Source organism: Chlamydotis macqueenii, chromosome 16, assembly GCF_036417535.1.
Source record: "Chlamydotis macqueenii isolate bChlMac1 chromosome 16, bChlMac1.mat, whole genome shotgun sequence".
Taxonomy (NCBI): domain Eukaryota; kingdom Metazoa; phylum Chordata; class Aves; order Otidiformes; family Otididae; genus Chlamydotis; species Chlamydotis macqueenii.
Window position 1 is genome coordinate 8,591,831 of NC_141571.1, and position 22,709 is coordinate 8,614,539.

The 22,709-nt window shown below is 42.7% G+C and overlaps 1 protein-coding gene across 1 annotated transcript in view; it reads right to left on the reverse strand.

Annotated features, from left to right (window-relative positions):
* NFATC2 (nuclear factor of activated T cells 2) overlaps positions 1-22,709 on the reverse strand; it is an 86,969-nt gene that overhangs the window by 15,601 nt on the left and 48,659 nt on the right. Inside the window, exons 7-9 of the mRNA XM_086760565.1 lie at positions 17,055-17,110; positions 15,998-16,124; positions 13,898-14,593 (exon numbers count right to left, since the gene is read on the reverse strand). Coding sequence (XP_086616691.1) covers positions 13,898-14,593; positions 15,998-16,124; positions 17,055-17,110 — 879 coding nt within the window. The remainder of the gene's footprint in view (positions 1-13,897; positions 14,594-15,997; positions 16,125-17,054; positions 17,111-22,709) is intronic.

Sequence of the window (22,709 nt, forward strand, 5' to 3'; positions counted from 1 at the left end):
TGATGATTATATCTACTAAGTAAGCTATACAAGAAAGTATAAGTGATATGAAAGTGCATTTGCTGCACCAGAGGCATTCAGTGGCGTGCTGGGGGCTGCTGCGTGCCCAAAGCTCTGGGGTGAAAGGGGCAGACAAAAACCTCTTTAGAGGATCCCTAACTCCTGAAGATGATAAGCACATTGTAGCTGAAGTTAAACAAAGAAGAAAATAAAATATGTAGTGTGGGCTGCTTGTAAGGTCACTAAACCAGTGGAGAAGGGATTACTTTAATTTCCCTTTTACCTGGAAAGAAAAATAAACTGAAAAAACAAACTAACCCCACCACCCCTCTTTTAAGAGTTGGAAAAAACGTGTCTGAGAAGGGAGATAGTTGAAAACACCTCGTTGAACGCGTGCTGTTTTCCATCCCCCACAAGCAGGCCTTAGTGTGTCTTTTACCATGGCTGGCCTGGATGCAGGCGTTCATAGCGCGGGAGAGGCGGGGCGAGGAGCGAGAGGACGTGAAGTTTGCTGTGCTGTCCAGAAGATGAAAACACTAGTGCTGTTTATAGAGGGAAACCCAATTCGTCAGCCCAAATGAATTCCTCTGCTAATCCATGCAGGCTTCATGTTTTCCACCAGCCCCAGCCACTGTAAAGACTATCTTTAGGAGGCACAGTGTGTTTGGAAAGGAGCAGCTGGAAAGAGGGGACGTTTATGCCAGCTTGGAAGGCTTTCTGGTATGGAAAAAGAGGAATGCTCTCTTGGGTCTCCCCACAAAATTAAAGCATCTTCATCCAGAGCAAAACGATGCCAAGCACAACAAACAAAAGCGGCTTTCCCCAACTCTCCTGGGCAGCCTCACTCCAGGGTTCACAATGGTTTCCATAGAACTTGTTTTGCTATCATAACAAATTCGATCTATCCAGGCGTGATGGTGCGCACTGTTTTCTAAAGACAAGAAAACTAATTTCCTCGCTTATTTGCCTGCCAAAGCATTTTTGTCTAGGTGCCACAGACAGGGACTCCCCAAATAACCAGTGCATCTGCCTGTCGGCTGAATGCAGCGTATGTCTTGAAAAGAAAAATCCTCAAGAGGTTTTGGTCTGTGTGGCACGACGCAAGCTACCTTTGCTGCAGAGACGGGGGAGAGGCTGCCCTTGGCTAATCACTCTCGTTCCTCAGCCCCTGATCCTGCGAAGCTGAGCCAGCCTCCGCACAGCGTGCCTGCGTGCAGCAACACGAGCTTCCTGGCACAAACCAGCCATCAGCTGTGTGCATCTCTTGTTGCATACACGGGAGGAAATGAATGTCTTATTATATTGACCACAATCTGTTGAAATGCTAGTAAATATTACAGTCTAACTGTGATTAAGGGCTAGATTATTTGCACGGCTGGGGTACACTTTCTGAGAGATGCACTGGAATGTCACACACAGAAGAGATTTCTTCCAGCCCCTCTGCAGAGATACTCACGCTCAGCAGTGCTTTTGAAAAGCAGAGATGTTTTTCTGCATGACAGGAAAAGTTGTAGGACCAACTGATGCTACATCTAAACCAAGACCATTATGGGAATAGCCTGAATTTTTGGAAAGTCTTAAACTTGATCTAAAATTTGCACTAGTTTTGAAGATGGGATGAGCTATGAAATGTAATCAAGTATAAAACAAAGGTCCACAGATATTAATTTCTAAAATGGACATAATAATAGTTTTGTGCGCTTTTTATTTTTATAATAGCCCATAAAATTAATACTGAATAAAAATTTGTATTAAAATCAATAGCATTTTCTAACAAAGGAAATATATCTGAAAACATAATAGAAGTTATTTGAAGACATGAAGCTGCAGGATGACCTCAGGAGAAGAGCTCTCATGTAACCCAGCCGACCTAGCTGAAAATCTCACCCTAGGGTTTGCCTGCTCTAAATCAGTATCTTGGGATGCTTTCCAAGGAAGAAGACAGCACCCCACTCAACGTAAATGAACATATGTGAAGAAGAAACCAGACAAGAAAAAAATTAAATGTAATTTCAAGGGAAAAAGACCCACAAAACACAATGTAAGTAAAAAAATACAGCTGCTAGAAGTCCTCCTCCAATTTGCCGCAGTTCTGGGTTAAATCCAGCCAGTTTGCTCACTGAACCTGCCCAATGCCTAGAGTGGCCAGTGTTTGCAGACTATTTCCAGCCTTTGCACACACCAATTTGTACAAAACTATAATCACTTCATACCCAGTGACTGGAACTGGCAGACTTTCTCAAGTCCTAAGGACAGGTTCCTAGGTTGGTGACCTTTCACCTATAGAAATGCTGGGCCTTATTTTGAAGTGGCTTTGGCAGACCCATGAAATATGATCAAAGCACAGGTACAGCAGTGCCCTGTGTGCCCCCAGCAGCGCCCCTTCCCTTGGAAAGCAGTGGCCAAAGGCACTGCCTGAGGGCAAGCTGGATGCACCGCAGCCGCACAGAGCGTCCGAGCGCAGGTGCCTTTCAAAGTCAGGACCTTCACAGACACTTTCGGAGAACTGTGCGGCCTCCTGGTAAGAACCGGAAACCCAAAAGTGGCTGATGAAGACCCAGCACAAGCACCAAGAAGTATTTGACCATAAACGGAATGCAGTGTCTGGTACATCATCCAGCCTCCTCTGGCTTGTGGCTACTGAGTCTCCTGGAACTCTCTTACAAAATAACTGACGCTGTGTTGCTCATAATGACAGATATTTAACCCAGAGAGGTTTAACTGTCACAATACTTTCACCATTGACTCCCATACTTCTGAAGTGGCTCCCCCTTCACTTAGTCATTCTCACTCTTTCCAAAGAAACTTAGAAACCACCTAAATAAACCAGCACCGATTGAGACACTGCAAATGTCATAAGAGTCATTCATGTGTCTCACTATCCGTCCTACATTTGACTCGATTCATTCACGGATGATGAAGTCATTCATCATTAAGAAACCAAATCAAACCACACCACAATTTGGGAATCTTTGACTAGACTGCCCTGGCAGAGATGGTCAGAGGCAATGATTGCAAACTCACACTCCTCTAATTTACTGCTGCTTTCGCCCTGCTCCAAATTATTCTTTGCACCTTAAAAGTGAAGGTTCAGAGCCCTTGCACAAAGGCAGAGCAAGGCAATATGTAAGCACTGAAAAAAAAATGACTATGCTGTCATTTTGCTGTGATGTCATCTGACTGTTTCTGCAGGGCCTCAAGGTTTTCTGGTCATGCAGTGCACATTGCTTTGGTGCACAAACAGGTCTGGCACGTGACCGCGGCACTGCCAGCACCCTCCCACCACCCACGAGCCAAAGCGTGCCCAAACACACACAGCTGGGTGGGAGCAAGGGACAGTCTGCCTTGACCTTTACTTCCACACCTGACAATTATCCCCGTGGAAAAATTCTCCCTCAGATGCAAACCCATCACTCACTTCAACATCCACGGGCAGAAGTCAACAATACTTTTCTCACTAAATCTAGTTCAACTACGATTTCACTCCAAAGAAATTGTGTTTGTTCAGCTGAGGGCAGAGTTTAGCCTATGTTTTGGAGTGCAAAGTTTCCAAATTAAAAACCCACAAAAGGACACGGCTTGATTAAAATGGGAACTGGGTGGATTAGGAGAACCTGCAGGAAGATGGAGAGTATTAGACCAGTTTCTGACTGAGTGAACTGGTGTTGCTCTGCTGAGTCACACGGGCATCACTGCTGAAGCCCTTTGATCCTCAGTGGCTTTACTCTAGCAGTAGCTGAAGATTTAACTCTTTTATACCTAACACTGGTTAAATTCAACTCAAGACTAAGTTTTTAAAGTCACCGTTACCAGACTGTTAGTCATGTCGACATAGAGAGATCAGTTTTAATTGCCAAACAGACTGTAGTATTTCTAGTAGACACGCACCTAAACTGGAGAATATGAATGTCTGCAAAACTGAGAGTACTCGGATTTAGGGTTTTTGTGTAGATCTCTTTTAGAGAGAGGATCCATCTGTGAAATTCACAACTGGATGTATGCCCAGATTTTTGTGCTTGCAAAATTGAAGCATGGGGACTTGGAGTGATGGTTCAGACACAACTGCATTGTTTATTCATTTTAGGTTGGCTTTTACCTTCCTCTGGTTTCTTCTTGGTAAACAAAGAAAAAGTTGTATTACAGAATGAGAAAGAATGCGACAGTCAGCAGCTGGTTGAAAATTCAAATTAGGAGCTAATATGCTGGGAAGGGAGTTTTATGGTCTTCAAGTATTTGCTCTTCTTCCCCTATCTCTGACTCTCCTGCTGGCACGACTACAGATGTGTTGCTTGTTTTTCAAATCAGAGAAGTAGGAATGACCTATTAGGTCATCTAGTACCTCTCGTAGCCAGTGCAGATTGTCTTTTTGTACATTTGTCCAGTCTGCTTTTAAAATTCCTCTAAAAACATACTGCATCCAAATTAGAGCACCAAAGTCTCTTGGAACTGGTGAGTAAGCAGAACTATAAAATAACATGGGAGTATAAGGCCATACCAGCTTCTGCTGGGCAGAAAAATAGCTCTCACTACCTTAGAGTTCTTGTAAGAAAACTTAACTTTGATGGGAAATTCCTATGATTCATCCTCATTTTTTTTTATTTTAAAATAGCCAGGGATTTATAAATAATAATAATTATTTTTCGTAAGAAAGAAAGTATGAAAAGCAGATGGAAGAAAAATGGATTTTAAATTAAGCACTTATTCATTAATCACCACTTTATTCTTATGAGAGAAAATATCTGTACAGACAAGAAGTCCCCCATCAACTATCCATACTGCCTGGCAGGATGTGACGTTAACTGGAAAAGTTCTGCTTGTGTGAATAATGCTGAGAATCCAGCCATTTTTTCTACAGTAGGCAACTTTATAACTGGCTTTCAGTTTGCACCATAAACAGACTGTATATCTTTAAGATCGTTATTCTTGCCAGGCATTTTATTTCACAATAGTTAAAGAAATGTGTAGATGTTGTCCAAATTTTTCAAAGCAGCAGGGCTCTTCACAGCTGCCTGCAAGATTTCAGAAGAGCAGTTCAAAAAATTTCTCAAGTTGCCCTTCCGCTAGCCACCACGGAAGGAGCTGAATCCTCCCATGTATTACACTGCGCTTTAAGGGGAGAAAGGACCCCTACCCTTTTCTCACCTTTGCACATTCTTACACAATAACACAATTTGTAACAAATGAAACTGAAGAACAGCAATGCCAAACCCAGGCGTTCAGGGTTAATGAGTGAGGCCTCTAATAATCATGAGATCGGTCTTAAAATCATACCATCAACCCCCAGCCCCCAAAGTTGTGTCATTTTTGTCTGCCTGGATTTTGAAAGACCAAAACACTAAGGTTCAAATTTCTAATGTTTTGGTTTTTATTGGATTGGACTTGAAAAGATCACTAAGAAAAAAAAAAAACCCTCATATTTTGCTGCAGTCACCTGCACAGGGTCTTTTAAATTGCTATAAGTATTCCAAGACTCACAATGAAATTGCAAAGAATTAGCAAAAACTTTGAGTTGCCGTGTGGACGTCAGCCAGTTCACTGGTTACACTTACTCAGTTACACTGTGCTAATTTTAAAGGGGAGGTAACAGGATAAACTGTGAGGACAAACACATACCTAGCTGCTGGTTCCGTAGACAGCTGTCAGGGAGGGTACAACTCCCTTCAGTAAAGCATCTTCCCAACAAATGAATCCAGCACATTGTATCGTCTCCGCTGGAAGTTACTAACGCTAGGATTCATTTTGAGGTGGTCAACATACAAAGCAAGCACGCTGAGCTCATGCAATTGCCCATGTGAAAATCGATTACAGGACACAGGCTGTAGCTTCCCCTACAAGTTTAGCGAGCTTCGCAGCACCGGCATTGCTGGTGAAACCCTTCTTCCAATGCAGGCATAATCATCCCAGTACAAAAGCCTTTCAGTGACACAGCTGGTGGTGGTTCCCTGACTTGGCATAAGCTGTGCTGATTCCAGTGCTTTTACACTGACGGAGCTGTGTCTATACAAGGGCTTTTACCATAATAGCTGTGTTAGCAAAATTTAAAAAAAAAAAAAAAAAAATTCAACCACCTTAACCAGCATAGTTATGTGGTAAGCTGCCTAAGTGTAAAACAAGCCTTGTTAAAGGTTTCCAGAGAGTGCTTCCCTGGTTCAATGCAAAATGGTGAATTTAGCTCTAGAAGGAGTTAACTCCCTTTCCTGCTCTGCACAGTTCTGTTATAAGCCATTTCCTATCCACACGTTTCTTGCTTCTCACCTCCAAAGCCCTCATTTTTATAAAATGTTGTCAAAACAGTTATGACTGACTGAGCTGAAAGAGTTTCTGCATAAAACACCCAGCGTCACCCCGAGCTGGCAGGAAGGCCACTGATTCACATTCCTTACATCCTGTACTTGCTCAAACGACAGCTTTGCTCTGTCCTAAGGCATTTGCTTTGCCCTAAGAAATGAGGATGTTTCTAACAGCCACATCTGCTCTCAGTGGCAGGTAGCATACTACACGCCAGCCATCAATCCTTCACTGCTAGAAAGCAGGTAGCATTCTTTGATACATACAGTATGAAAGGAGTGAGTCTGGTGGAAAGACAGAAAAAGGAGAGAGTAGCTCTGCCAGTCCCTCCCTTTAGTGCAACATGTGTTTTAACAACGTACGGCATAGCCAGCGCTGACTCAGCTCCTGCACACCTGGATGACAGCTTCATGTGCCTTTGGTACCCGCACGTCTGTGCGAGGGATGCAGCTGCGGGGACCTGGGAGCCCCTAGGCAAGTTACAGTTTTACCAGTGACTTTTTGCATCAGCTGGAGCAAGTCACTTCGAAGCACTATGTCCCGCTTCACCAATCTGTCAGAGCTGGGGAAAAACTTGTCTGCTTCTTTCTGCAGTGGACTTATTTAAATTCATTACTGTTTCTCTGCACTGGATGAATAGTGACACTGGACTGAAAAATGTTATTGTTGTTATCCCTTTAAATTGAAAGTGGATTGAAGGAATAAAAATAAATGTATGGTCTATTTTGGCAGATGTCTTCCAACAGATGGGTGTCTATGGTCTTCTTTATATGAGCTGTCTGCTGTCTGTGATTCAGACCGTCTAAGGAATGCCATGAGCGTGGAGTAAATGGACAGCAAGTCTGGGAAAGGACTTTATTGTGGTTTAGAAGCTTTCAATTCCCAACTGCATGAACAAGTTCTTTTTTTCAAGTAACTTCTGCCAGTATTTCAAAACTATCATTGAAAATTGCCTGATGCCTTCCGAAAACTGGGCGCTTTCTGCTGATAACAGTCCACTGGTTTAACCTTAAAATGGTGGCGTACCTTCCACCGGCGAATCGCTAGAATTGGGGTTTATTGTCTTGGTGCATCTGTTCGTAGTGGGACCCTGTCCACGGAGGGATCGAGAGACCATTCACGTACCCATCCTGCAGTGTCAGTTCTTCGCGGCGGTGCTCGTGGTCTCCTAATGGAGTCTGCATGTTCTTTTGAACAGGAAACGCTTTGTAACACAACTTGCCTGTGGGCACTTACTGCACCAATTAAAGATTCCTGAGCTCGAGAACAAAGAGGTGCCAGTGGAACTATGGTTTTAATCACTTGATTCATTTTCTTCCTTCCTCCACTGCTGATTTTGGATGTATGGGTTTTTCTTTTTCTCCCTTTGTTTTGTTTTGATGTTTTTAGGCAGCAGTACAGCTGCTCAGAAAGACTGCTAGGGAAAGAGCAGTCTTGAATAGGGGCTGGATTTGTCTGAATTTTGAAATAGCAAATTGTTTCTAGAGGTGAAGAAAAACATCAGATGCCAGCCTGCCATAACAATACAAATACTTAGTTCTTACTCAGGTATGCAGCTTTTTTTTTTTTTTTCCTGAGAATCTATGTGAGTTTTAGTAGCATGAATAAATTAAATGCTTAACTGTACTAGAGAGAAGGATAACAAGATACTATTTATAATGGTAAACTGAGGTAAGGGAAAGTTAAATATTTTGCTGGAAGGCCAAGCTCAGACACAACCTAGAAGACCTGCCTCCTGATACAATTATCTTCTTACTTCCTGCCAACAGACTACAGGCTTTCGGGAGTAGAACCACTTTTTTGTTCTCTTTTCATATTCCACCTAGAAAAGCAAGACTCTGGCATACAACTGGGGCACTTAGATCCTAATGCAACACAAACTGACAATAGCAGTGATCCAAAAATAAAGCACGTAGCTGTACCCACAGAGTGCTCTAAGCTCCCAATAGAGAACAGAAAATCTGCAATAAAGTGACTCAGAGCTTCAAGCGTGAGTCTGATGAATACATAGATTTGCTAGAGTGTTTGAGCAAAATGTTTTGAAGAACGTACATACTTCACTCTTAGTCAAATTCTGCCTGGGCAGAAATGACCACACCTTCTATGAGAAATATTTCTAATTAAAAATGGAGCATGGCTTTTTTTTTGATGCAAATTGTTGCTCTAACTGAACCACAGCCCATTTGCAGCATTCAAATTCACTCCTGTCTAAAATGCCAGGAAACAGGAACATTTCCCTTTCTGCCCTGTATTGCTATTTTACTCTATGCTTTTGTCAAGCATGGACACATGATGAAAACAACTACAAATCCAACTAAAACATGTTCCTAAAGCCACCATGTTCTGTGCTTTCTGGGAATGAAATCAATAGAGTGTTAAGAGAGACAAGCAGCTTCTCTACAGCCAGGCAGGCGGCCGGACCCCTGGCCCCTGCTAGTGTGGTTCTGCTGCTTGGTAATGCATGGAGGGCTTAAAACTGCCCTCGCTGTGCATCTGAGGTTCCCCCGGCACAGGGAAATCCCCAGCTGGCAGCAAGCTGAGAGAGCTGGCTTTGTGCCACCCCCTCCTCCATCTGCCGTGCAGGGGCTGGGGATGGTGAGCAGGATGCTCACGCCGTGCTAGCACCCGAGCCAAAGCGCTAAGGCCCACGCTGGCTGCAAGTGGGGGGTTCCTGTGTCCCCCTTTCCTCCTGGTTGTACTGACCCTCTCCTTTCACCCACCCACACATGCTGGTCTCCCCGAGGATCATGCAGGACCAGTGCGGATGCAGAGTGGGATGCGCACTGCGAGGAGGGTGGCGAGAGACCAAAGCCAGCAGGAAAGAGCTCAGTCCCGGACTGCTGCTTACTCAGGGCTGACACAGTAGCTTTCCTTCTTGGGTCCCCAGGAGACCCGGGGTTTCCTGGAGGTACACCCTGCTCGGGCTTGTGCCTAACAGCTACTGGCCTAAGGAGAAAAAAGCTGGTCAGAAAAAGAAAGATTCTTCCTGAATGCAGAGGAAAGAAGGTATTTGAATTTCATTTCATGTCACTGTGGGGACAGGCTGCAGATTTTCTTCTTGTTAAATGAAAGAATGCAAAAAGAAAATGTGGGGACCTAATGCTCTGAATGGTCTTAGATTAGACCCACGGCTAGGGCAATGGTTACTGCGGTGGGGAACAAAACTGCACAAATTAACACATTGCTCATAGCGAAGGTGATCGAAAGTGCTGGGTGATTTACAAGCACAACATTGCACATCCTGCAGATCCATTTTCTAAAAAAATTTTCTGTGAAATACATGAGTTTACTATAAAACATCTCTGCTGATCGGCAGTCTGATAAACCACTACACAAGCATCTGCCTTGCTTTTCTCCTCCCCATTAAAGATTACTGGTGCACCAAAATTGATTTACAGTTGTTGTATCAGACAGTTCCGAGTGTCAGATGTGGTTAGATAGTTACTATTTGAATAATGACAATCATTTTGCTTTGTAAAGTAAAAAGCACACAACATGACAGCAGAACCGAAAAGAAGAACTAAATCTAAGGCAGGCAAGTTGATAACATTCAAGACAACAGCTACACGTCCATTATTTGTGTCTGGAAAGAGCCTAACACCATACTTGACACTCAATCTGTACAAGGCAATTCTAGATGGTGTCCAATCTGATGCTTTAGAATCTATGATGCATGCATCCTCCTATTGCTCTTGTCACACAATCCTCGTATGTCTGCGTCGCAGATGGGGAGCTGCGGCACTCAGCAGCTGAGCAGCTTCCCCAGGGCTACACAGGAAACCTCTGATTCTGAAGCATGAGCGTGGGCAGTCCAGGGCACAACAGTGCCCTAAGCCCTGGGTCTTCCTCTCTCTCGGTACCACACCAGCAAGGGATTTTGGACACTGCTGCAAATAATTAAGTTTTTAACTGGGTTTGTGCTTTAAAGATGTAATCTGATTGCTCTGAAGGTCTTGGAAGAAACTAAGTTCTATTTGTCAACATATTTCTGCGGTTGTTTGTGTAGCTTTTACCATTATGGGTGGTTTTGGTTATGAATAATATTAAGATGAGACCTCAGTTGAAATGTGCTGAGCACTCTCTCATCGTATGGGTTTCACTTGCATTTGAAGCTAATTACTGCTTGTCAGCGTTAGCCTGGATGCCTGATGCATCCTGAAGGATCTCCTGACCATGGTTTATCTTCACTCCCAAAGTATTTCCAACAGTAATGAATCTCTGAGGCAGAGGTGTGTAACAAAGGTTTCTCTGCCATTTTTTCATGAATAGTCCCTTTCTCTGGGCGTTCATCTTTACCATGTTTGATATCAAAAAGTTATGGATATATAGAATTTTTGATAGAGAAATATAGAGGTGTATGGAGGAATATGTATATGAAGGTATAAATATGTGTGAAAACATCTAACCTGCATCAGTCTCCCTAACGGCTGCATTTCAAATCCAACTCCTACGACTTCATAGTGGAGCCTTCCTTCCAGTAACCACACGTTTCATAGTTATGTCTGGGAGGGGAAAGTTGAGAACTTGCAAGGGGGCTGCAGAGGCTGGGCTAGGCACCTCTGGCTCAGAGGTAGCACCTGCAAGAGCAGAATAGGAGCAAATGTCTCCTTCCAAGAAAGCACATGGCAGGTCTCCATCTGCAGTACGGTCAGAAATGAGCTACAGACATGCTAAAGTTACCATTAAGGAAGCCAGTAAGGATGGTACCAGTTGAGCAGTTACTGCACACAGAGGTCCTCACACATGGCAAAACTCACCTGAGAAGACAGGTAAATACGTGCTATAGCCTGCCTTAAGGTCCATACTGTTTTGGCTACACTGCTGGTGCTATTCAACCTCGAGAGCTTACAGCTTTGTGAGCTATGGTCACACATTTGACTGCAGTCCTCCTGTGGATGTGGAACCAGCTCTGATCTTTACAAGGCAGGAGGTAAAGACAGGCTAAGTGTGTTAAGTATTATGTGCCCTGTGGAGGAGTGAAGGCTCTAAGCAAAGAACAAACCATGGTCTCAGGAGGAAGGGCAAATACTTTTTTTTTTTTACAGCAGGGAAGGCAAGACAATAATGAAGGGTGCTGCCAGCAGAAATAGCCATTATGTTAGCTACGAGATATTCTTCTCTGGTTGCTTCCAGGAGAGCTCAAAGACAGCATACCCACTCTGAGAGGCAAGAGCTTCAGGAATGAGGAACTGACAAAGCAAAGCTTGTCCCAGGTCACTCAAGAAGTTTGTGGCAAAGCTGAGAATAGAAGCAAAGTCCAGAACACCAAGGCTGCGCATTAACCATGAAGGAAGAGGACTAAAGTTGACGAGAGGAGGTTACAGCCATAGATAGGGATGAAAGCTGGACTGTCAGCAGAAATACAGAGAAAGAAGAACAAAGAAGAGGGAGGAGTAAGATGGGGGAAGGGAAGAAGAGCAAAGGGAAGCGAGAGACACTGAAACAGTGGTTGCCTAAGAGTCTGTGCATCAGTGGCAGTGCAGCGCGCTCATGCCAAGTCTGGCTGGGGAACCATCATCTCACTATCTATCCATGAAAAATCACAGCAAGACCTAACAGCTCACTATATCTCAGAAGAGCTTTCTGGATAAAAAGGATTTGAGGGTAAAGCCTCCATAATCCGCTGCGTTTGCTTTCTTTTAATACTATAAAGCACAAACATAAACTTTCTAGTTAGGAAAAATATGGCTTTTGTTATGTTCTGACTCACTTTTCCCCAGCAGCAAACAAAGTGGCTTTTCAATTCAAGTCCTGAACATTGCAGAATGAAATGTTTTGCAAAGTCCTAAAGTAAATCACAGTTCTCCAATTCACACTTCTAAGTAATGTAAACTCACTGAGGTCAGTAAAGAGACTGCATGTGACCGATCTTGCCTGGCCTGACTTGGGTGGCATAATTGATAAATTAATCCCTAGTTGAAATCAATTCAGGATGATACCGTCAGCCAAGCAGAAGCCTGAAATTTCATTATTAACTTGCTGCTATTCTGCCTAATGGCTCCTCTTAGCATGGAGGTTGAGCGGATCCCTTGTGAGCTATACTATAGTTAGATGTTACTGGCCTGATTCAAAACCCAGTGAAATTAATTTTGGAGTCCATTTTGGGAATTAATTTAAATGGACTTTGGCTCAACTCTGAAGATTGCTAGCTTTAACTTCAAGATTCTTTCTTTTTATTTCTCTTATAAAGTTTGTACGAAGTATTTTTAAAAATGTGGAAGAATCTCTCAGCTTCTCAAATTAAAAGTACTTTAAAACACAGTGTTCAGTCTTACTATTAGAAAGATTATCTTGCTTTGTTGTCACGCTCCATTGCCTGAATGGGAAATGGATTTTGTTTAGCTATTTTCTTGCAGGTCCAGCAAATCTCCTAAATCAAATTCACTGTTAAAACCCAGTTCAACACTCCTCTTCAGACAAGGTGACCAGTAAATCTCTCCAGATTTTATTGTGATGACACCAAAGCTATATCAATCACATTTCAAACACAGACTAACAGAGAAAACCATCCAAACTGTACTTTGCCCTCAAAAGCAGCAATGAAGACCGTACATGTTACAGCCACAGGGCACTCAGTACCTAAGCTGAATAAAGTAAAACTTTAATGGGCACAATTTCACAACTCCAGGTGAGTAACTACAGTAAAAATCCCAAACTACCAGGTGCTTACAAAGCACACAATGGTGCACATTCACAAGATCAAACCATGCATGCAATTGCCTAGACGGAGAGGACAGCAGCAGTGAATATAAGTGAAAATCAGGCCTGTACTTCATACGTACCAACACTCTATATTTGCAGCAATATATCCAGCAACCTCACTCTGCTCCCACTAAAATCAATGTTGAGTTTGCTACTGGCCTTTATGATTGCAGCGTCCAGCTGCACTATTAACTTTGCATTGATTTCCTCTTGCAAGGAACATACTTTAACAAAAGAACCAATCAACCAGCTTTTCAATAGCTGCCTACCTAAGAATAAGCAGGATATGTTCAAAGAAAGCTTTACTCTAACTTATGTTCATTCCTAAAGGCTAAATCTGCTGGGCTCACAACAAAGGAACAGCATTGTTTTACTTATCAATGTCCTACTGTTCATCTAGAACATCTGCAATAGTTTTGCCTGCAGCACTACCCCATTCATTACAGGCCTTGATAGACTGTTCAATGAGCTTTTTTTTTTTTTTTTTTTTTGGTACAAAATGTACAAAAGCATTTTACAAAGTGGACTTTGCCCTGATATGAATAATAAAAAAAAATAATCAAAAAGTGCATTTTGTTTCAGATTCTCCGTTCCAAACTAACCTTTGGCAAATGGAAACAAAATGGCAACAGCTTGAAACCTGACAGCTCACTCCATGGCACGAAGCAAGACAGAGGGTTTCTGCAGAATACTATGTTTTTTGCTTGGTTGCCAAAGTGCATTGCCATCTACCAAAAATGCAGTTGATGAAAGACCAAAATGCAGCATAAGCAAACAGCAAATATCCACAGCCATCAAAAGGAGGCCACGCTGGTTTTGTGCTGAGGAACAGGTGGGATTTACAAGTCCTAAACTTCCCCCCCTCCCTCCAACAAACCAACACATAGAAGAGAAGAGCGGTGCTTACCGTCGTCCAGATACGCTTGGTCCAGATTCTGTTCCTGTTTAATAGTGACTCCAGCTGGTAACACTTCTTTCTGGTCGCTAACTGGTGGTCCATTTTTTGCTGCTCGCTGGCCTGAGGCTGTTTGCTGCTGAATCACGGTAGGATATGAACTTGGACTTAGCCTTTGTGCTTGACTGACTTGCGGCTGGCTGGATCTTGCAACATTGGACGTAAAATTTTCACAGCACATGATGTGCTGAAATTCTTGGTGACTTCCACACCTCAGCTGCTGGTTAGTTGGAGAATAGTGAATCACTGGAGAAGACTGCTGGTTGCCTGGAGAGTGGTGGAGCACTGCTGAAGTTTGGCCTGGAGAACCAGCGTGCACCAGCACCGACCTATGGGCATCTGCAATAGCAACTGGTGTAGCCATCAAATTGGATTGCTGGTAGCTCAGTTGGCTTGGGCTAAGGCTCTTGCTTCTTTGGTATATTACAGCGGCTGGATTCTGTTGATGGTATCGAGAATCAGGAGAAGAAAGGCCTGAGCGCAACTGCTGGCAAGGAGCCATAGTGGCCACAAGACAGGAAGGGGATTCGGTGACCATTGTATGCTGTGAATAGTAAGGCTGTGTTACTGTTCCCAGACCACTGTGTACTGTATTGCAGATTAAGGCTGGATCATAGTCATCAATGGGCTCTGTTTTGATTGATGGTACTAGAATAAAGCATGCAAAGGACGTTATTCGTAACAAGCTGGTGAGAAATAGAGAGGTTTTCCTTGAAGTAATAAGAGATTCAAGCCATTTACAAGATTTGCATGGGCAAGCTCATATCTCACAGGCATTGAGTTTAATAAATCACATATATGCAATCACGGCAGAGACTCTCTTGAAAGCACTCTGTACTAAGGTGTTCTTGAAAATCTTTAACTATCTATTCAACCGCAAATTTCTAAAACTTGAAAAATTAAATACTTTAGCTCATATTTCAATTCATTTAAGGGCCATTCTGGAACAGAAGCAAAATAAGAAGCCATAGGTAGGTGTTTCGTATAGTACTTCTATCGCAAAGGAAGACTGAATAAATAAAATCCTATGACACAACTCCTCGTTTTTCTGTCAAACATTTCAAATATATAAAAATTACCACATTTCTAATGTTTTATTTTTTGTCAAAACTTCCCCAAAATTCAGTACAGAAATAACATACAATGGAAGCTATATAATGGTCATGCAACAGGATTATTTTTTGGAAGTGTAACGAACTGTTCTCTGGTCTATTTTAGGGATGGTATTGAGAGAGTGTTGTACTTCTCAAAACTACTCCGTAGCAGAACAATTTAGCCACGATAAAAAACCTCCACATTGGTGATACCCTACATAAATTCAAGGAGAGGACCAGAGATTTTCTGGCTGGAGGAGATCAAAATAAGAATCAGAACGAATGTTTGCCCATCCTTAGAAACTAGTCAAATTAAGACATCATTTTGAAGCTTGCATAAAATCTGGTACTGTTATTGTATGCTTTCTGGTTTCCACAAACACAATACTCTGATTTTCTCACAATATTTTTCTCCCAGCCAAAGCTGGGGAATTCTGGGAATCTCATTAGTAATCCTATTGCATTTATTGTGACATGGCTCACCAATTCCCAAGAGGAAGAACATCAGAAAAGCATTCATATTTTTCTCAACCAGCCTCATTCTGAATATATATTGCATGTCTTCTTCCATACTAAGCCCTTGTTACTTTCCCAGATTTGATGTTATCCTACTGCCATACATGTCAGTTGGGGAAGGCAATGCTCATGGTTTTCACAGGGTCACATCATGTCACAGACTGAGTCTGCTCCCACTGAGGCTGTTGGCAAACTTCCATCAAGTGAATGGGACAGCATCAGCCCATTGCCAAGATAATTGTCCCCTTATATTTATGGAAATTCCTGATCATAAATCACATACATCCTTTAAACCAAAAAGTCGCTGAGTGCTTAGTTGCACTCAGCTGAATTAAGTTAGTAAAATTTAGATCCTCAAATAATGGCAAGAAAACAACATAGCAGAAAATAAAATCTTGCTCATGAGAACTAGGCAACAACTTGCTCTGTCCTTGAGAATTACCTGGGTGATAGGTAAAATGCTGGGGTTGGCTTCTTTTTCTTTTCCCATTGATGACATAGAAATTCACCTTCACAGCTGTGCGAATGTGCTTGTTACGGTACTCTGGTATTTCTACAAAAAGCATGCTCTGAAACAACGAAAGGTGACAATATAGAATTAGTATCTGAGGCTGATGGGAGATCTCTGCATGCATCTCCCCTGTTACATGTCCAGGCATAAAGGAAGAGAAACCATCCTGTTCATCCCTATAAAGAAGGGCACGAGAAGAAGAAAGGAAAAAAGGGTAGATGGTGAAAGACTAGAAGATTTTTGGTACTAGGAAGCTGGTTTCTATGTACTGCATCTTCTCTTGCACTTGATGTTGTCCTGAACTTGGTGAGAGAAGTCTCAGCTACAAATAAAACACACAGAATGGTGATGAACGTGTCAGCACTGTTAATCACACTGTGCTTGATAAACAAGTATGTATTGCAGAATTCTCTCTTTTTGTTAGAATAAATGCAATTATTCTATAGGCTTTTTACTTACACACAGCCAGATCCTGCCTCCACGGAAATTAACAGCAAGTGTTCCGTTTTCTTCTGCAAGGGCAGGCATGGCCCATGGCAATGTAAGCGCTAGCTCCGAAATGCACTGAACTACTACAGTAAGGTCCCATTAAGCAAAGTGAACAAAGAGGCTCATTCCCTTGAAAGATCAATGTCCATTTTAAATACTATAGTGCAAATCCTGTCCTGCATAGTACAGAGCACCCAAGACTTCCATACAGGCAAAAGGAAGTCAGGACAGCCAGCATCCTGCAGAGGACTGGGCTGATACAATAGTCTTCTGCAAAAAACACAAGATCTAGCAGTTACTGAATTTGCTGTGGGTTTCTGCTAAATGACTAGTTTATTTTTGCAACACATTTACTGCTGAAGCATTTGACATTTGTTCATCACAGCAGTAAGATAGCTGCTCTTTCTGCTTTTGAGATGCTCTTTCAAAACTACCCATTGAATACAACTTGCTGTCTGAGAAGCCTAGGGAGAACACATCCAATGTTTCGCATACTTACAGGCTGGCTCTTATCTTTGTCCACTGTTGCCTCCATTTCCCAGATCTGCTGCCCATCTAGAACAATATCACAATATTAAACTCACTGTATTTTTTTTTAATCATAAAGCTTGACTTAAAGAAAGGAGTCAAATTAAGGGCATCAAGTTAGCAAAAGCTCTCAGAATGGACTTAATTTCAAGCACCTTCCCAGTCCTAACCAAAAGCAACAGCATTTAATTTAAATACACCATAGAACACTTCTCTCGCCAGGAAAAAGCTTACATACATATTAAAATTAAATATTTATGTAGAAATTAGCCGAACTGAGGAATGAAATATTTAGTACAGGTGCAACATCTGCTTTTTACCAGACTTGATTTCAGCCAGCTTGACTGACGGAGGGCACCAGAAGGTCAGATAACTCATTAACGGTCACATGCGGTCAACAGCTCAGCAAACTTTCTGCTATTTTAAGCTAAGACCACATGGCATGGTAAGTGGTGGAATGGGCAAGAAGGTGGAGGAAGGACCAGATCTCATTTGGGGTGCATGGAGATGGAAGCAAGCAAACGGAGCCACTTCAGGACTGACTTTTAGAGGTGCTGCACAGTGTAACTGGCAGATGCTCTGAATTCTCACGGGAAGGTACATTTTTCTAGTAGTAGTTCAACAGGGACAGATTCTTACTGTAACTGGGAAACCAGCTATATAGGGTGGTTGATTTGTGTTTTGCATGCCTTCTTACTATTTATACTTGTTTCTTTTATGTGCAATACGAACCCTCAGCACATGGTATCTAGCAATACATCGCCTCACATTGAGGAACAAGCCAAACACCTCCGACAGTGCCACCACTGTGGGCCATGACGGAGTGCCACCAGCTATCCTAAAGTCACTATATAAAGCACCAAATATTCACCGTACTCAGTGTAAAAGCACCTCATTGCATGTGTGACAGCCTCTACCTCTGAACCACTGGAAGTTTTTCTGCTCTTAATTACATCCACACAGCTTGTCTCCATTCTGTTACACAAAATTGTATTTATAGAGGAAAATAAAATTTGATCCCCTTGTATGGAACACCATCAAAGTAACCCCCATGCTATAAGAGTACATCAGTAGTGACAGGACATTTGTACAGAGACTGGGTGCTTCATCTGGCTACAAATATTTCTTAAATCTACTGTCGCCTACACTTCCCAGAAACATCTTTTAGCAATGCTTTCCTTATTACTTTTTTTTTTTTTTTTTAGATTTTAATCTTTACCCCTTTGATTTTTATATTCTGCTGAGCCTTTTAGCCAAGCAATTTGCAGAAGAAAAATACTGATGGGAAAAAAAATTGCCTCATACCTTTCTGAAAGCCTGATTTTAAAATGAATAGGGGACACGTATCCAAACAAATTGACGTGACTTGAAATACTGCAGCCGCAAGGCTGGTGTTTGCTTTGGAGAGGGGGAGGCTGCTCCCGGGCGTGTTTCTGCAGGGGTTCCCCAGACTGCACACCCAGGTCTGGCAGGACAGGGGTGGAAGTCTCCTAAAAACAGTCCTTCTCACAGGACTCTTTATTTTTCCCAATTCTTGGAAATTCTGCAAGAGCTGCTTTTGTCCTCTGTTATTTAAGCACTTCTGCTTCTGGCGAAAAGGGAAATGAAAGAGTATTTTAAAACACATTTTGCATTTTTTCTGTTGTTTTCCTTTGTTCTCCGCTCCGCGCAGACAATGAGCTGACAGATGTGCTGGGCTCTCCGGGCAGCCTCTCCCAGAGAACGACTCAAGCTGCTCCCCATGGCCAGGCCGCAGCCCCAGGGAAGGCCCTGCCTGTCCCACCTCCATTTCCTTGCAGGCCAGGGGTCCGCTGCAGCAGGCAGGACCTCTGCTCATCAGGACCCTAGACCTGAGGCACCTCTGCTATGTTTTGGACCCTAAACATACACAAGGGAGAGAAGGGTTTTCCCTGTGTCCATCACCAACAGCTTGCCCCTTCTTCCCTCAGGATGGGCTGGCTCCCCAGGGTGTTTCGACAGGGTGCCTGGCTTGTGGTGGGGCAGGAGGGGGCATGCAGCGTGGGCTGCGCCTCCTCACCCCCAGTCCTTCCCCCTGGAAAAGTGGAGGGAACCGAGGAGCAGCTAGAACATTGGCTCCATCCTTGGCTACCTGTGAGGAAGAGCCTCGCAGGGGGAGAGCGAGCCCAGGCCTCCAACACCTCGCGTACTGCCACAGCACTCAGGTGCAAGGAGAAAATGCTAAATAATTCTGACTTTTTTCTAAGTGTTTCAGATTCCCTCACAGTGAGTCAGTTGTCTTTTCTACACTAACGTGTGGATTAGTGACGGGCTGCCGGAGCGGAGGCGGCCTAAGCAAGCTGTGTAATTAGAGCCGGCAAGGGTCTCGCCCGATTTTCTGTTTAGCCCTCACATCCCAAAGGACCACTGTGCAAGGGAATGGAAAATACTCCATTATTTAACAATAACCATTCACTTTGGCCACTGCTCTGGACTCTTGCAGGTTAAATCTATAACCCTATTGAAGCAGCTCACACTTCACCATGGTTCAAATAGTAAACATCTCAGGGAAGGGAGAAGCCAGCACATACCGGGCGTTTAATCCAGCAAATACTAAATGCATTGTCTGACGACACAGCAGTAAATATTTAATTCCTCTTCTAGGTGATCTTAGCAAAAAGAAACTATCATAGTATGTGTTAAGGAACCTCCCCGTATCTCCCCCCAAAAAAGAAATTTTTATAGTTCTCTGAGGAAAAAAGGAGGGAAAAGGAAAAAATAAAATATGTCATAAAATAAGAACTCTGATAGAGACACACATCAGGAACTGTCTAAGCAATGCAATATGAAGATGCCCTGACAACAAGGACAGCCAAGCAGGAATATTTGATGCTGGTTTTACTCCAGACAGAATGTTTTCATCTTTGTTTCTGTACTGCTAAATTCAAACAGTCTGCACAGATACAACAGCACTAACTTCACAAAGAAGGTAGAAATTAAAAGGATTTGTTGGTCCAAAATGCATAAAATAAAGGAGAAACAGGCCTCCAAGTCATCTGCCATATTCAAGAGGCCTGTGAAGCATATGCAACCACAATCACAGTGGATTTGATTTAGTAACCGAGCCACTGAAATTGCACTAAAAGCTAATGAAGCCAACCATAAAAATCAAATGATGTTAAGGCTGAGTCCAAAGTCTGTGGGGATTAAGAGCAAGAACGAGAATAAACCCAGCCAAACAAGAAATAAATGTATTTTGGGGTTATCATTCTAATGATGATAGATGCTTCTGTTTGGATACATTCATGCTCGTGGCAGCTAAACAGGTTTCTAACAAATCTGTCAGCAGTGGCAATCCCTGCTCTTTAAGCACCAAAGCCCTGTTGAATATAACCACTCTGCAGCGCACTCTCTGACCTTTATGCTTAAATATCACGATGCGGCTCCATCTGTCTCACTGCTTTGCTTTTACAGTTGTGAATGTACAAACTTTAGTTTGAGACAATCAATATTTGCTTTTCCTTTAACCCTTCTGGATACACACATTACAGCAAGCTTTTGGCAGAAGGATGAGGGAGGCTGTGAGAAAAATGAAAAATACAACCACATTCAGAAATCTCTCTACTTTAACCTATCCTTTTTGCTGGTAATTAAAACAAATCTTTTGATTATGCACACTCAGAGAGTTAACAGAGAGCGGGAGGAATAAATTGAAAAGTCCAAGGCCCATCTGCAGGACAGTTCGAGGAAATTTTGAACAGAGAACATTTCCACCAAAACGTCAACACATCAATCAGCTTTAAAATGTGCATAAATGATATATTTTTGATGGGGAAATTAAAGTGGATCTTTAAAGAGAGTCATCAGCAAAAATGGGATTTTTATTGTAAGGATGTGCTAAAAATTGCAATGCTGATATGATGGTAGAGCATAGTCCCCAATATAAAACATACGTAATGACCTGGGTACTCTGAAGCAGGCCCTTTTCTCCAGTGCCAGTGCTGTGACCCAGGTGGTGCCTAAACACTGCGGATGCATTTTGCTTTGAGCAGGAGGTTGGGCTCAACAACCTCCCAAGGTCCCTTCTGGCCTTAATTATCCTGTAATTCTGTTGTGTCACAAACAGGACAAATGACTGGTCCCCTCCGTGCTTGCAAACTGAGAAGATTAAGCCTCAGCTAGATGAATAACTTAATCTGAAGTCTACAAGTACAGATAGCTGTTTATTGCATATAATTAAACTCACTTCGACAGTGGAAAGTTAAGAAAAATGCATAAAAGCAACAGCATAATTTTTGCTGAAGTATTTTAAGAGCATGAGTGCACAGATGCAGAGAGTGTGTGCTCTGCAAATCGCAGCCAGCACTGGACTGTCCCAGCAGCGACACACGCCAGCCAGAGCACTGCAAGGATGTCCCAGTACGTGCGTGGATCACAAAGGAGCTTGGTGCCAGGTCCACGCATGTGGTGTGTCTCAAATTCTGCCTCCACAATGGGGAATTCAATCCACACCTCTGAAAAGAGTCATAGTTCCACTAAAGATGATAAAATATTTTTTGATTTAGACCCTGAGGTCTTACCAGCCATGGCTGCTTCATGCAATATTTTTACTGTTGTGGTTCCCTGCTCATTTAATGGTTTGTCTTAGTTGGCAAGTCTTTAACACCACAGGTCAGTGAAATGTTCAGGAAATAAAGATTTTTGTGCTGCTTCAGGGCTATGAGACTTAGCGTTAAACCCTGATGAGAGATCTGATTGTGTCAGCACTCTTTGGAGGAATGAATGAGTTGTTGGAAGAAAGTAATTCTACCCACTCTAACTCAAACTGTGATCATACCGAAAGTCTTGCTTCAAACTTTGGGTAAAATCAAAACGTCAGTCTGCATTAGGAACATTTTGGGTGATTCTCTGCAGCCCCTTATAGGGCTTTTTTTAATTAGCCAATTAAAGGTTTTCTGAACCAGTTACAGCCTTTACACATTATTCACGATCCCTTACTCATGACTTTGGGGTCAGTAACTAGCAGAGAAACAAACTTACTGCTTTATTTGAACAAGCATGACTGATGGACTGAGAGGTTCAGGAAATTTTCTTTGCAGTTCTCTCCAGCTGAAGACTAAGTATACTATTGTGCCGATTCTGTATGTGATTCTGTGCCTGCATGTGATTTTGTGCTTGAAAATGTACATTGCTTTTCAGTCAAGCATTACACAAATTAATGAACAACCTGTTACCTTTTTCCCAGGCAGAAAACCATACTAGGTCCCCAAAGAAACTGAGCCTGGTAGCTAGTGGGACAGCGGCCCCCACTAGACATTTCTGCAGAGTTCCCTCTAGGCTTGCAATGAATTGTCCCTATTCACTGTGTTTTTTGGAAGGTCTTCCAAAAAAGCACAATGATTATCTCTGTCAGCTTTTATCAGCAGATGACTGGCATCTCTGGAAAACAGTCAAGGTTTTTTAGAGCCACCCCAAGAGCGAAGCAAACAACAATGAATGCTTTCCAGCAGAACAGACACCACTTCTGGGATGCGGCAACCTTATGGGCAGGGGAATATTCACACAAAGTCTCTGCTACTCTTTTCAGGGACCAGTTCGGATTTCAGCTGGGAAGTTATTCTACTTCATGTCAACACAAGGTTGTTCAGCATCTAGCCCTAAGCAGTTG